This window comes from Hibiscus syriacus, unplaced genomic scaffold (assembly GCF_006381635.1).
Source record: "Hibiscus syriacus cultivar Baekdansim isolate YM2019G1 unplaced genomic scaffold, ASM638163v2 tig00110885_pilon, whole genome shotgun sequence".
Lineage (NCBI taxonomy): Eukaryota > Viridiplantae > Streptophyta > Magnoliopsida > Malvales > Malvaceae > Hibiscus > Hibiscus syriacus.
In genome coordinates, this window is record NW_024062897.1 from 162,952 (window position 1) to 178,159 (window position 15,208).

A 15,208-nucleotide genomic window follows, 5' to 3' on the forward strand; every position below is an offset into this window, starting at 1 on the left:
CTTCGTGTCCTTCTCCTCAAAAATGAAAAAAAAACCCACATTTTTGGCATCTCAATTTCCATTTCTACATTTCTAGCCCTATCTCGTTCTCCGGGAACGGAAGAATAATTCTCTTGCATCTTCAACTCTATTGTTAATTTTTTTTATAATTTTTTAACTATAGGATTAGAAGAAATTGTTTGTTAGATTAGGCTAGATTAAGCGAGGACTGTAAATCAGAATCATAATTTTAGATTTAATTCAGAATTAAAAAAAAAAATCAAAACCATGTCTTCAGCAACCAAGATCATCGTTGAACAACTCGCCATTGCTTTCCCGGATCTCTCCTTTCAAGATCAGAATCAGGTACTCTTTTTTTTCTTTCTTTCTAGTTTTGGTTATTTGCTTAGCTTTTAGAGCCAGAGCTGTTTGATTTTTCTGCTGAAATGAAATGTAATGAAACGAAAAAAATGGATATTTCGTTGATTAATGGTTAAGCACTGTGTAGTAATTTCGTTGATTAATGCTTATGTAACAGTTCTTTTCTAATATTTTATTTTTTGTCAATTATTAATAATAAAATTATTAAATATTTTGTTTGGATAAATTGGTTTTTTGTTAGAAGGAGGTGAAGAATAAAGGGGCTGTTAGCGAGGAAAGTTGCCAAAGTCATGGTGGAATATGTGCGATATGTTTAGATAAGATAGTTCTACAGGAAATTGCACTCGTAAAAGGCTGCGAGCATGCTTACTGGTTTGTCTAACCTCTCTTAATCAATATTTACAGTTATGCTTTCGGTTTTGTGGTCTGTTGTTCTGTTTCCACTTTCGCTACTTATTTTTAAAATTTTGAGCCATCTTGATTTTGCTGGAAACTGCAATGATTTGTTTTGTTGTTCTCATTCTAATTGTCTATTTTACGTTTTTGTTTAGTAATGGTTACTTTTAGGGTATAGAGTTACCCAAGTATTTTGAATTCAACTTTTGGGAGATCAGTTTAATTATATATTAGTCTTGAATTTTGGCACTAAAAAAATTGTTTAGATAAATTTTTTAGTGTCATTCCCTTAATCAATGACATAATGAGTATTATTTAGATAAATTCCCCCCTGAATCAATCCTATGGTTTTGGTGATTGTTTGGCACTGATTCAAGGGAGTTTAGGGTCGCAGAATGAGTTGAGGTCTATGATGTTGTTATTATGTGAGAAAGAGAGAGACTTGAGTGAAGATTTAGTGGTGGCATGGTCTGAAATGCTCATGTTGATCTCACCAAATGGGAAGGGTTTGGGTCTCTTGTTATGTGCTTCTGGAGATTGTCATGTTAATTTATTGTCATACGGTTCTAGGGGCGAATATGTTTAAGCTATCACGTCTCTTTTGTGAGACCTTTGTGCATATGATCAATGATGTGTTACAAATATACCAAAACTTTTGGGAGAAGAACTGTGTTATATGTTTTTGACACTTTTATCCTTTCTCATGACACGCATGTCATCATCTTTGGTGATTTTAATTCTGTTTTCTATACAGTTATATTTATATAGCTTGTCAAGAAATGTTATTGCCCTATTAAAGGTTTGGACTTTCGAGTGAAATATGAAGAAGAGATGTCAAGTGTGCATTTTTGAGATATGTTTTCTAATAAATGTTTTATTTTTATTACTTCATACTCATTTTTCTTATTTTTTAATTGTTTCTTTCGTTTCTAAACTTTATGGTGTCTTGCATGCTAGCTATGAGGCCTACTCTTTGCCTCAAAAGTGGGAGTTAATTGAAAAATTCATTGCTGTCATACTGCCTTTTGAAGTCTTGGTTTATATTGCCAAAATTTAATAGAAAAGGTTATGCTATTTGTAGTCTATCATCATCTGCATGTTTCTGCTATACCAATAGGTACGTCAATGCATATTTTGGGGTTCTGCTCATTGTATCCATATATGTATGCTTTGTTGTCTGGGTTTCTATGAACTGCTACATTTGCTACATGTTTTATACTTCCAGTGGATTGGGTATGGGATTTCAGGTTTTATGTGTAATTTGCTCTTTGTTCTTGCAGTGTAACATGCATCCTTCGATGGGCAACATATAGTAAAATGCCTACATGCCCTCAGTGTAAACATCCATTCGAGTTCCTTGATGTTCATCGTTCACTTGACGGCAGGTAATCTTAAATCCTCCATTCTTGATTGTTGAATTGTCCTTGTCATGTTTGAATTTCCAAGAGGAGGGAATTCTTATAGGGGTGTTCAATTCGGTTTGGTTGGTTAATTCGGTTAAAATCGAACAATGAACACCCTTTAATTCTTTCTTTTCTCCTGACCGTGGCCTAAGTGAATCCATGTTTGGTTGTTGCCTTTTGCTTTATAAGGATCAACGACTACATGTTCGAGGAAAGCGTGTGCCTGCTTCTTAGAGCCACATGGTTTAAAACTTTGAATGTGGAGGAACGCGAAGAGGTATACGATGATTTGGATGATTATTATTACCATTATCCTTATGAGGATGATGACGAGGAGGAAGATGAAGTTTATTACAACAGTGCACCGAGTCTCCGCTTTGGGAATCGCAGATGGGGTGATAATGGATATGTAAGGTCAGGGCGTCAAGAAGCCAGACCTGTCCAACGATCATCCAGTTCCCAGAATACTGCTGCCTCGTCGTCTTCATCTTCAAGTGAGCCCAAGAAAAAAGAAGTTTCGAAAAGTACGATGGGGCGAAGGGCAAAGCGAGCACTGAAGCGTGAAGCAGCCGATAAGGCGGCTGCAGCCAAACATCAAGAGCATTTGATGAGGCTGGGGCTGGGGCGGAAGTGATATCTTTGATCCAATGTCTTTTTTATAGAACATTGAACCAAAGTGATTAAGGGTGATTCGATAAACAAGAATCCCTTTATAATATCCTGCCTTTGTACAGTATTTTCTTTTTCTGGAACAAAAGAAGACCAGTTTATAACACTCACTCCGACCCACAATAGGCAATGGAATACGAGAAAAACAATCTCCAAGTGAAGGATAGAATGCAACATTCAGGACAAGGTCAAATGGCAACACAAAAAGGACATGTCGAGAAAAAACACCAAAACCAAACAAACAACACCAGCCTCTAGAACTCCCACCACGCTTTTAACAAATTCTGACACTGCATACCTTGTTTTGACAGCCGATCCGCCATTCCATTACCTTCTCTGGGCACATGCTCGAACCTCACCTCTGTATATTGATTGCGAAGCTTATCAATCTCCTCGAAACAGTCCCACCATCTCCATGGTCGCGAAGAAATATTTTCGACCCACTTCAAAACCACTTGCTAATCTGTATAGTCTTGGAAAAATTACAGATGATGGATTTTCCCCACACCAAGCGTCTTCCCAAAAGAAAATTGAACTACCATCACCCAATTTCCAACGAAACGCTCCCCTGCTCATCCACTTCTCAACCTCTACATCCAAAAGGTTTTTAACAATCCCTTTCCTTATCATCGAGCAGTTCCTCGATCTTTCCGATACTGCTACCCACTGATTAATAAATTGCCCATACTTCGCTTCAATAACTCTTCGCCAAAGTGCCTTTTTCTCTACAGAAAATCTCCAACTCCATTTTGCAAGAAGAGCTTTGTTTTTCACTTTTAAATTCACAATGCCAACACCTCCTTTTTTTCTTTGGCAAACACATCTTCCCCCAACTTACTCTGATTAACTTTTTTCACATGCCCAACTACCCCATAGAAAATTCCTTCTTACCTTGTCGAGTCTGAACAAGATTGACTTTGGGATGTGGAAAATCGACATGAAGCATAACGGAAGTGCCAATAAAACAGAGTATACCAAAATAACTCTTCCTGCAAAGGAGAGCAATCGGCATTTCCACCCCGAAAGTTTACTCCTGAATCTTGCCACCAAGGGATCCCACGTTGATAATCTTCTCGGATCAGCCCCTAACGGTATGCCCAAGTAATTGAAAGGCAACGAACCAATTTTACAGCCACAAACTATCGCTAGTCGATTAATGAGTTCCTCATCCACATTTATGCCAACCAAACAAGACTTGCTGAAATTTATACTGAGACCCGAGCACACCTCAAAACATCTAAGAATTCGCTTCAAGTTCAAGATTCGCTCTAACACCATAATCAAGAATTCCCAACGGACACAATCATACGCTTTGGAGAAATCAAGCTTCAAGATTATACCACCTCGGCCACCATCTTCATGTTTTAAAGAGTGAATCATTTCGTTTGCTATTAGGATGCTATCACAGATTTGTCTACCTTTAATGAATGCACTCTGCGTCTCACTTATGACATTCTCCAACACACTGCATATTCTTTTGGATAGAATTTTTGTCACAATCTTATATATTGAGCTGATTAGGCTTATCGACCTGAAATCGGAGATACACGAAGGCGTCTCACATTTTGGATGAATTTATTATTATATTTATATTGACCCAATCCATAATTTTTTTTCTTCAAAATTTGCAAGTGGGGGTAGAAATTAGAATATCTTAACATCTTTGAGAAATTATATTAAGTTGCAGTGTTATTATTTAGATTTAAATTAACTAAAGTATAGGTTGAAAATTTAAATTTATTAAAAATTCAAATATAGCATGTCAAATAAAATTTTAAAATAATTATTTTAAAATATAAATTAGAGTATTTGATAATAAATCATATAAATTCATTAAATTAAATTAAATATGTATGAATATCTGAGTTTATATTATCTATTACCATTCTAAACTAATCAAGATATAGCAAAAGTATTATCTATTACCATTCTAAACTAATCAAGACATAATCTTGATAAACTAAAGCATGCATGCATGAGGAACCATATATAATATTACAAATTCTGGATGCAATAGATTGTTAGATGAAAATAATTCCACAAAACAAATAGAATATAATAAATATGGAGTTGGAAGTAATAATTACATGTACGAAAAAAGAAAATAGGAGTCCTAAAAGGTTAACTATTTTCAATGAAGTTGAGATGGTATGGATCGATGGTGTATAAACCCTAATCAAACCACATAGATAATTCATCTTCTGGGTAGGATCTCTGCATGAGAAGTTGAGAAAACGTCAAGTTTGATGCAGCTGGATTCGCTCCTCCCATATGCATGCCATTAGAAGCAAAACTCCCGGTTGCGCCACTAGCGTTATGAGCTTTTTTCGGCTGACGGAGATCTTCATTGTCATCTTCGCATGGAAAATCATCGAACCAAGGGTTTTCCAGAACAGCCGCCGCCACCACCACTTGTGTTGCCGCCGTCAGTTTCCCGAATACTCTCCCTCCCATGAGTTTAAATTGTGGCCCTTCAAGAGTTATTCGAAAAGAAGAACGCGGCGATGATGATTGGGGTACTGTTCCGTTGGAAGAAGGCGGAGTACCGTATTCCGGAAAGAATGAGCCGATCAAGGATTGTAACTGAAAGGTTCCCTGAAGAAAGAGCCGTGGTTCTTGCGGAGAGGCATGGCAGAGCGAGACGTTTGAAACGGAGCTGGAAGCGCTGATTATACCAACACCGACATGGTTTCTACAGGCGAAGCTGATAATTCTCTCGATAACATCAAAACCGGGGGAGACTTCAAAAGCCACCGTCTTCACGGGTGAAGTATCACTCTCCCTCGTTACAACAATCGGCGGTTTGGGTTTGTTCTTGGATCCTTGAGGCCTTCCTCTACGCCTCTTTGCAGTCTTCTCATCAGTTTGTTGATGATTACCAAGGGTACTAGTCTTAGCATTGCTAGTTTTAGAGTTCAGAGAGCCGCCGCCGGAGAAGTAGAAACTTGGAGGGTTTCGATATTCGTCGTTGCCGGAGGAATGGGCTTGAAAACCAGAGACGGGTGCATTATCATCAGCCATCGTCTGATATCGGAGACTTGAGGTAAAGAGAAGTAGAGAACAAGAAATGGAGGAAACGCTTTTTATAGGCTTTGAAGATGCAATGTCGATCAACTTAAATTTAAGGTTTGGTTCGATTCTACTTAGGTTTCTTTGACCGACTTAATAGTAAGGGTAAACTACTTATTTGGCCACATGATATTTTTGTTTTAATCATTTAACTAATTTTTTAAAAATCATATCTAACAATACATTTTATTTATGTTTTTATCATCTACCGTTATATTTTATCGTTAAATTAAAGAAAATAATGATGTGACATGATATAATAATTTTACTTCATATAAATATACATTATACTAATTCATTAGAAATAATTCAATAAAGCTTTAATAATTTATATTTTTGTCAAATTGATCATTGTTTTAAGTTTGACTGATCTTGTTCGATTGCGCAATAATAAATTCCTTCAAAACTCTACAATCTGAACAATAGCTCTGATACTATTTGTTAGGAATTTAGAAGTATGGAAAATATCAAAGCGATATCAACATAAAATAAGACATGCACAGAAGACGAGATTTAACGTAGTTCGACCTTACCTACCTCCACAAGAGAGATGAACAATAATACACTATAAAGTAGAGAACACAAGAAGTACAAGTACATGATATCACATGTATCCAAAAACTCGATATAGATACCAAGACCTGGTGTATCCAAAAACTCTTAATATCACTACAAAACTATCTCTGCAACATAAATCTCAAAAGTAGATTACGTCTCATCAAAATAATTCTCTCTCATACATTCTAAAGGCTAAGACATGATCTCTATTTATAAAGCAAAACACTTGGTCACCAAGAATTCTTATGTAAGAATTCTTGTTTAAAATAAATATTTACTTTATTAAATAAACCAAACTACCAAATAATATTCAACCACTTGAATTACAATAAAATCCAACTTAATTACGAATTATAATTTGAGTCAAAATATTACACTCAGCAAAAAGAATTTTTTATTTCAAAATTCACGACTAAAATCCAAATAGGATGCCTCGTTAAAAAATACCCTAAAATGTAACTAAAACATGTAATCTTACACTCCCGCCAAACAAACCAAACAATATAATACAAGTAATATATTAAGTAATGTTACTAATCTTGTTTGATTGCACAACCATGTCGACTTTGCGTTCAAACATTAGTTTTTATGATTTTTTACATATCAATATCTGATATGTAAATTGATTAATTTGGATAGAGTAATACAAACTACATAGGATTATGTGGTGATAGATTTTTCAACTTACTTTGTTCTATAAATAATATAAAGATTCAAATTTTTTATTTAAAAAATTTAATATCTTACCTCAATAAACTAACTGTAATTTTTTTTTTAAAATATATCACATAATCCAAACTATTATAACGACCATCAATATAAACATATATAGAACAAAGTGAAATCAAGTAGGGCATATAGTATCTTTAAAATGTCTAAAAAATTATATTATGTATTATTATATAGATTTAAATTCATTAAATTATTTGTTAAATATTTCAATTTATTAAAATACAATTTATTATGTAAAATACAATTTTGATATAATAATTTTAAAATTTAAATTGAGTATTCTAAAAAAGTTAAACTTGACCTAATTTGAGCTCCAACATAATCTAGATAAACTAAAGCATGCATGCACGAGGGACTCGAGATATAAATAAGTGCAGTGATATATATAATTCAAAAAATATGGAGGCATCAGATTGTTATACAACTAAAACATGCATGCATGAGGAACTCAATATATATATATTTCGTTTATTATTTTTTTATTTTCTATTATTAATATCAATTATTTATTTTCATACATTTAATAATTTTAAATTAGTATAATAGTTTTTTGTTTTACATTATGTAAATAAATTCTATATATATATATATATGCGCGTTAATATATAATTTAAAAATATGGAGGCATGTTGTTATATAACTAAAACATGCATGCATGAGGAACTCAAAATATGAAAATTTTCCACAAAAGAAATATAATATATATTTTTTTGTTTGGCAAAGATCGATTTATTTAAAATCAATAATAAAAATTTTAATGGAACTTGAAGTAATGATTACATGTATGAAAAAGAAAATATGGATGGTGTATAACCCCAGTTAGCCATAGCCAGCAGCTACTGCTATAAACATTTCCTTCCAATCATAATCAATGAGTTCAGATAAGTTGGGTTGAGCAGGATTTGCTCCTCCGTAATCACCCATGTGCACGCCATTAGAAGCAAAACTCTCGGTTGTGCCACTAGCGTTACGAGCTTTTTTCGGCTGACGCTGATCTTCATTGTCACCTTCGCATGGAAAATCAACGAACCAAGGGTTTTTCAAAACAGCCGCCACCACCACCACTTGTGTTGCCGCTGTCAGTTGCCCGACTACTCTCCCTCCAATGAGTTGAAATTGTGGCCCTTCAAGAGTTATGCGAAAAGAATGACACGGCGGTGATGATTGGGGTGTTCCGTTGGAAGAGGCCGGAGTACCGTATTCCGGGAAGAATGAGCCGATCAAGGAGTGTAACACAACGGGTCCCTGAAGAAAGTGCTGTGGTTCTTGCGGAGAAACGTGGCAGAGCGAGACGTTTAAAACGGAGCCGGAAGCGCTGATTATACCAACACCGACGTGGTTTCTACAGGCAAAGCTGATAATTCTCTCGATAACATCAACACCCGGGGAGATTTCAAAAGCCACCGTCTTCAGAGGTGAAGTATCACTTTCCCTCTTTACAACAATAGGCGGTTTGGGTTTGTTTTTGGATCCTTGAGGCCTGCCTCTACGCCTCTTTGCAGTGTTCTCATCAGTTTCTTGATGATGATCAATGGTACTTGTCTTGGCGCTGGTAGTTTTAGAGTTGGGAGAGCCGCCGCCGGAGAAGGAGACAGTTGGAGGGTTTCGACCTTCGTTGTTGCCGGAGGCGTGAAGTTGAAAATCATAGACGGGTACGCTACAATCAGCCATCGTTGGATATCGGAGACTGAGGTAAAGAGGAGTAGTAGAGAACAAGAACCGGAGGGAAGCGCCTTTTATAGGCTTTGGAGATGCAATGTCGATCTACTTAAATTTAGGGTTTGATATTTTAACCGACTTAATAATAAGGGTAAATTACTTATTTGGTCACTTATTTATTATACTATTTTTGTTTTAGTCATTTAATTAATTTCTTTTTAAATCACATCTATCATTACATTTTGTTTCTGTTTTTTATCATCCGTTATTAGATTTTATCGTTAAATTAAATAAAATGATGATGCAACATGGTATAATAATAACTTTAGTCCATGAAACTTATATATTATATTAATTTAGTTCTAATTAGAAATAAATCAATAAATCTTTAATATTTTAAAATTTTATTAAATTGATCCTTGTTTTAATCTCGATTGATATTGTTTGATTGCGAACAATAATGTCGACTTCAGATACTAACACCTCAACCTTTAATGAATATTTTTTTTATTAATCCAGATAAGATATTGTATAAGTTTATTGTAGAAATAAATTAACTTAAGTTAGAATTATATTTAATTAGATACGAAATCTTCAAAAAAACTTAAAATTTCTTACAAATATTTTTTCTCCAAGATGAACATAGTTAGCGAGCAAGAAGATCATAGAGCTACAAAGAAAGTAAAGAATAGAGAAAGAAGAACGGAAGACAATGAGGATTCTCAGCAAACAGATGGCATGCAAACAGAAGATGATCTCCAAGATGATGAAGATGCGGCTATTGAACGTCCCAAGAGTCCTGGGATGATCTCATATGTTGCCATGGCTGCTAGTGGAACGCTCATGAACAAGAATCCGCCTGTAAAGATGCATGAAGAAGAGATAATTTTTCAAGAAGGAGATGTTACCATGGATATTTTGGGAGATTATCCTAAAATAAGTTTCTCTAACCGTATCCATGATTTGATTGATAGAAACATGAAGCAAGTTATTATCACAAGACTGTTGGGGAAGAAGATAGGCTATAAAGCACTAATTAACATGATTCATGCTTTATGGAAACCAATTGGAAATTTTAACTTGATCGATCTAGATAATGACTACTTTTTAGTGAAATTTGAAAATCTTAAAGATTACACGAGAGTGCTTACTGATGGTCTTTGGATGATTTACGGAAGTTACCTGACAGTTCAACCATGGTCAAGAAACTTCACCACCGCTGAAAAGCATCCATCTCATGTAATTGCTTGGCTGAGACTTCCTGGTTTACCCTTCAGGTATTGCAATACTGTTCTAATTAGGACTATTGTGAATACGATTGGAAGAGTCATCAAATTTGACTACAATACAAAAGCTGGAGAAAGAGGCAAATTTGCTAGAATTGCAGTTGTGATCGATTTGAATAAGCCCCTTATTCCATGCGTGGGAATATATGATTTTATCCAAAAGATCGAATATGAAGGTCTGCAACAAATCTGTTTCAAATGTGGTACCTATGGGCATGTGAAAGAATCCTGCCAAACCATTCAAGAAGATAAACAGATGGAAAGAACCAATTCTGAAAATGGTATTAAATAACAGTCAAATACTGATAATAACAAAGATAGCTCATTTGGCCCTTGGATGGTTGTTCAACCAAGAGGAAGAAACAATTGAACTAAAAAACCTCGAAATAAAAACAAATAAGCAGAATGAAGGACTAGTCAAGGCTCCAGATTTGCCCCTATCAGTGAAGATCCTTTGAAAGATGGCCCCAGTGACAAAATAAAGAAAAACAACATATCTCTAAAGAAATTGACATACAAAAAGATGTTGTTAAAATGACTGTACCTGTGAACCAGACGTATACCAGAATGAGGAATAAAGGAATTTTGAAAAACAAAGACAAGATAACCCAAGCAGAAGAAGTTACTTACCAACCCCAGAAGAGTGATGCTACCAACAACCCTGAAATTGACAATAACATATTAATTAATGTTCCAATTTCAGATGGAGGAAAGTCAACTAATAATGATTTTACTGAGGAACGGACTATAGCAGGAATTCAAGTCAAGGCAAAAGAAGATGCTCAAATCAGAGAACATTCTATAATTGTGGGAAATAATTCACATACAGCTATAATCATTCAAGAAGAAAACAACAATCAAAACCCCACGTGTAACACCCCTAACCTGTATCCGACCCGGATACGAGTCCAAAGTGTCACATTGACTTTTCAAACATTTATTCGTATAAAATAATGAGTAATTTAAAAACTTTGATAACACTTAACTTATTCAAAACGTTTACAAAATATATCAGAGTTCATACAATTTATATCTTTAGACTACATGCCAACTACACCCTATAACCAGTACATATATTTTCTGATCTGACATTTGGTAAGGAGAACTGACCTGTCTTGCTCCGCATTACTCTTTACTCTTCTCGAAACCTACGTGTGAAACAATCACACGCTAAGTCGAAGACTTAGTGAGGCATAAAAACTTATAATGCACTTTATAACATATATCAATATATGCATGTTCTGTTCTATCATGCTATACCAAATTACATGACTTCCTCATATCATGTAAAATTATATCAGATTAATTAACAATAAATACATACATACACATAAATCATCATTAGCAGTTTATCATGTAATCACATACTTTTATGCTTAACATTTTCAATCAAACACTATACACACACAACATCATATCATTTGTAATACATTTATCATATCACTAACATATATTTGTTTATATCTCTTGATTAGCCCATGTACACCTGTGAGAACTGTAGATATGTGAGTCTATTGAGGTTGTGCACCACTATGCTATCATCACAGCTCATATAAATGTCCCGAAGGACCTATCCAGAGGTCATAAAGATCCTCGGTAACTATCCAGAGGTCATAAAGATCCTCGGTAACTGTCCATAGGTCCCGAAGAACCTAGGTAAACTGTCCATATGTTCCTTAGAACATAGGTATACTGTCCATATGTCTTGAAAGACATAAGTAAAACTGTCCATATGTTCCGTAGAACATAGGTAAACCCTCGACTCTTGGCATGCCAACTATACCCTTAGCTCTCATGACACATAACATGGGCGTTATCATTTATTTCATTTCAAATATTCACATAAACTTGTAATTCACTTTCACATATTACGTATCACATAGCTTCTTTTCATATTATCACATAGTCACATAGTTCACTTACACGTAGATCATTTCCATATAATTCACATGTCACATATATCATGTTTTCATATAATTTCTATCATTTCTCACCCAATCACATTTATTCATGTAAACATACTTATCATATCTTGTTCACATAAGATCATATACTTCATATAATATATAGAAACACCTAGAACACTTTCACGTAGCTTATATCAATTTTCAGAGTCCTTTCATATTACCTGATGACATATATCATATAGATATATAATAACTGATATCATATTATCTACCTTATGCTCCATTTCTTTGTATTCCCTTTTTCATATCAACATACATTTAAATATTCTTATATGTCCGTCCTATCAATATCCTATAAACTTACTCATATTCTCATATATCATATTTTAATATAATTTGTATAGTAATACTCTATAATTGTATCATATAATGATTTTACCCAATTACTCATTTATAAAGTTTATATTACATGTTCAATTAGTCTCATGCTATCTTATAAATAATTTCCATTTATTTTATATCATTTTCCTTTTCCACTCACATAAACCATCTATTTATTTAGTTCAATTTCTCATGACTTCCACAATACTCTTTAATTAAACTTTGTAGCTCTTCACTATAATACATAAACCATAGTTTCCTTTAATTTATCAATCTTCCCTATATTACTTATGTATCCTTATTTATGCCCTCGAATTCATACTATTCTCTTAGAGTCTCCTAACATTTCTCGTATAATCACTTATACCATATCATATAACTTATACTTGATTATCTTATTCTCTCATGTTCATTTCATTTCTTATGACTCTATCATATAACTTATCTCATGTTCTTCCATTATTACATATTAAAGTCTTACATACATCATATAGCATATACAAAGCATATCATTATCTTTAGTCATGCATACATACAATCAATGTAATACAGATAATCACATATAATTATAACCACACATAATCATGTCCATGACTTCATGCATATTACTCTAGGAAATAGACTCATCGCAAGTCTTATTTCCATTAAACACTACATATCACTAGTATGCACTCACCTTGCCTCACTAGTCCATTCCAATCTCTTATCTTCCCTTGATCGATCTTACTTGCCAAATGTTCCGGAATTGCTTTACGCGCAGAATCTACATAAATGTACATTTTGAGGCAATTATTAGATACCTACACCTTGTAATTGGATACTAGCAACTTAAACAAACTTATTAAACCAATATTCCCATTTTTCCTTTAGAGGGAATCGGTTCCCTACTAAGGGGGTATCGATTCCCTCATGACATTCTGGAAATTTTGTTCGTTTGAAGGGGTATCGGTTCCCCTTGAATGGGTACCGATTCCCCTTGCCCAGAAATCATATTTTCAACCCGAAAATTACTTCATTTCCTCTCAAACACTTTATATATCATCCCCTTTTCATTCTTAACTCTAGTACACATACTTAAACCAATCTATATTCATTTATTTCATCTTAAACCTCAAAATCCTATCTTCCATATGAGATTCAAGAATCATACCAAATTTTCAATGTGTTCTAATTCCAATTCTAACACTTCATACTTCTTAATTAGATTGATGACAAGTCAAATTCATCCATAAAACTTCAATAACCATACCATATCAAAATTTCATCTTAAAACTCATATTGCAAATTCCTTCATAATTCATTTATCTTATTGTTTAAATCCCATATAAGCTTTCCTTAAGCTTATTTAATACCCAAAGAATCAAAACTAAGCTTAAAACTCAAGAATTAACCAACTGAAATTAAACTTACCTTTGCCTTGCTCTCCCACGTATGAAGAAGAAGAAAGGAGAAGAGAACTCTGGATGTTTCTCACATTTCCCACGTTTATATTACCTTTAAAAGGAATATAAAAATCTTTCTGGTCAAATGACCATTTAACCCTTAATTTCCTTTAATAATTACTAATTAACCTTCATCATATATATATCTAATAATCATTGAACTATTTCATTCTTATACTTTAGTCACCAAATTCTGAAACTTTACAATTTGGTCACTAACCCGGTATTGAGGATGTTACACCACGTCTAGATGGAATTTCAACAGGAAGCCTAATCCGATCGCTCGTATTACTAACAAAGGCCTTAAAGTCAGGAAATCCAAAATTTCTATCAATCCCAATGTTCCGTTACTTTTGGAATGGATCCAAGAAAACACCATGAATTTTGAAAATTTGGCCCCACCTGACAACACCATTACTACTACTAATCAAGGCCAAATGACAGATCATGTTGATCAGAATCATATGCAAGAAATCCAACATAAGGGTAAGGAGCTGCAACAAAGTAACTTCCCCTAACTCAGTGCTAATGAATTTCCTATTTTGGAACACACAAGGGGTTGTTAAACCCACCTTTAGAAGACATTTGAAAGATTGTGTGACCAAACACAAGCCTAAGATCATTGCTCTAATGGAAACACACACAAGTGGCAGAAGAGCAGATAGAATTATAAATAACATGGGCTTTAATAACACTTTCATAATTGAAACGTAGGGGCACAGCGGAGGCATCTGGGTTCTTTGGGATAACTCGGTAGAGGTAAAGGTTTTAAGAATCTCCAACCAGTATATCCATGCGTGTTTCAAATGCTTGAACAAAAATAGTTGGAACTACTTTACAACGGTATATGCTAGTCCCAACCCTATCATTCGGGGTAAATTATGGGAGTTTCTTGATGATCTTAAGCCAAGTAATGATGAGCCCTGGATTCTAGGAGGAGATTTCAATTGCATCCTGAGGACTGAAGAGAAAATGGGTGGGAGCAGTCATTACAGAGGAGGGAGTAAACATTTTCAGGAATTCATGTTCAATAATGAATTACTAGATGTTAATTACCAAGGGGATGATTTTAATTGGAGACGGGGGAACCTATGGCAACGTCTTGATAGGTGCATTATGAATATGAAGTGGCTAGAGCTTTATCCGGGCACCAGAGTCCACCACCTTGACAGAATTGGTTCGGACCACTGTCCTATTCTGTTACATACTTCGAGCAACCTTAATGGTAATAAAAATAAACCGTTTATATTTGTGGCAGCTTGGCTGGATCATCCTGATTTTGGGTTGTTCCTTAAAGATAAAGGGGCAAAAAAGGATAACCTTGTAGACAGACTCAACCATTTCAA

The 15,208-nt window shown here is 34.4% G+C and overlaps 5 protein-coding genes across 6 annotated transcripts; 2 read left to right on the forward strand and 3 right to left on the reverse strand.

The window, feature by feature from the left end:
* Positions 1 to 266: 266 nt before the first annotated feature.
* LOC120144268 lies at positions 267 to 2,851 on the forward strand. 2 transcript variants are annotated; one of them, XM_039158373.1, is made up of 4 exons: positions 267 to 345; positions 605 to 732; positions 2,037 to 2,141; positions 2,349 to 2,851. In XM_039158373.1, the coding sequence occupies exons 1-4, from the start codon at positions 268 to 270 to the stop codon at positions 2,791 to 2,793; spliced, it is 756 nt and encodes a 251-aa protein (XP_039014304.1). In that variant the 5' UTR covers position 267; the 3' UTR covers positions 2,794 to 2,851. The 2 variants fall into 2 exon arrangements, with proteins under 2 accessions (XP_039014304.1, XP_039014303.1); XM_039158372.1 differs by having other exon boundaries at positions 268 to 345; positions 602 to 732.
* Positions 2,852 to 3,212: 361 nt separating this feature from the next.
* On the reverse strand, positions 3,213 to 4,208 carry LOC120144227. The gene is made up of 2 exons (XM_039158342.1): positions 3,720 to 4,208; positions 3,213 to 3,494 (listed from the first exon to the last, which is right to left on the reverse strand). The coding sequence occupies exons 1-2, from the start codon at positions 4,206 to 4,208 to the stop codon at positions 3,213 to 3,215; spliced, it is 771 nt and encodes a 256-aa protein (XP_039014273.1).
* Positions 4,209 to 5,000: 792 nt separating this feature from the next.
* On the reverse strand, positions 5,001 to 5,849 carry LOC120144228 (AT-hook motif nuclear-localized protein 16-like). The gene has a single exon (XM_039158343.1). The coding sequence runs from the start codon at positions 5,847 to 5,849 to the stop codon at positions 5,001 to 5,003; it is 849 nt and encodes a 282-aa protein (XP_039014274.1).
* Positions 5,850 to 8,006: 2,157 nt separating this feature from the next.
* Positions 8,007 to 8,858, reverse strand: LOC120144229 (AT-hook motif nuclear-localized protein 15-like). Its single transcript, XM_039158344.1, has one exon. It carries the CDS (start codon positions 8,856 to 8,858, stop codon positions 8,007 to 8,009), a length of 852 nt encoding a protein of 283 aa, XP_039014275.1.
* Positions 8,859 to 9,482: 624 nt separating this feature from the next.
* Positions 9,483 to 10,424, forward strand: LOC120144230. The gene has a single exon (XM_039158345.1). It carries the CDS (start codon positions 9,483 to 9,485, stop codon positions 10,422 to 10,424), a length of 942 nt encoding a protein of 313 aa, XP_039014276.1.
* Positions 10,425 to 15,208: the final 4,784 nt, after the last annotated feature.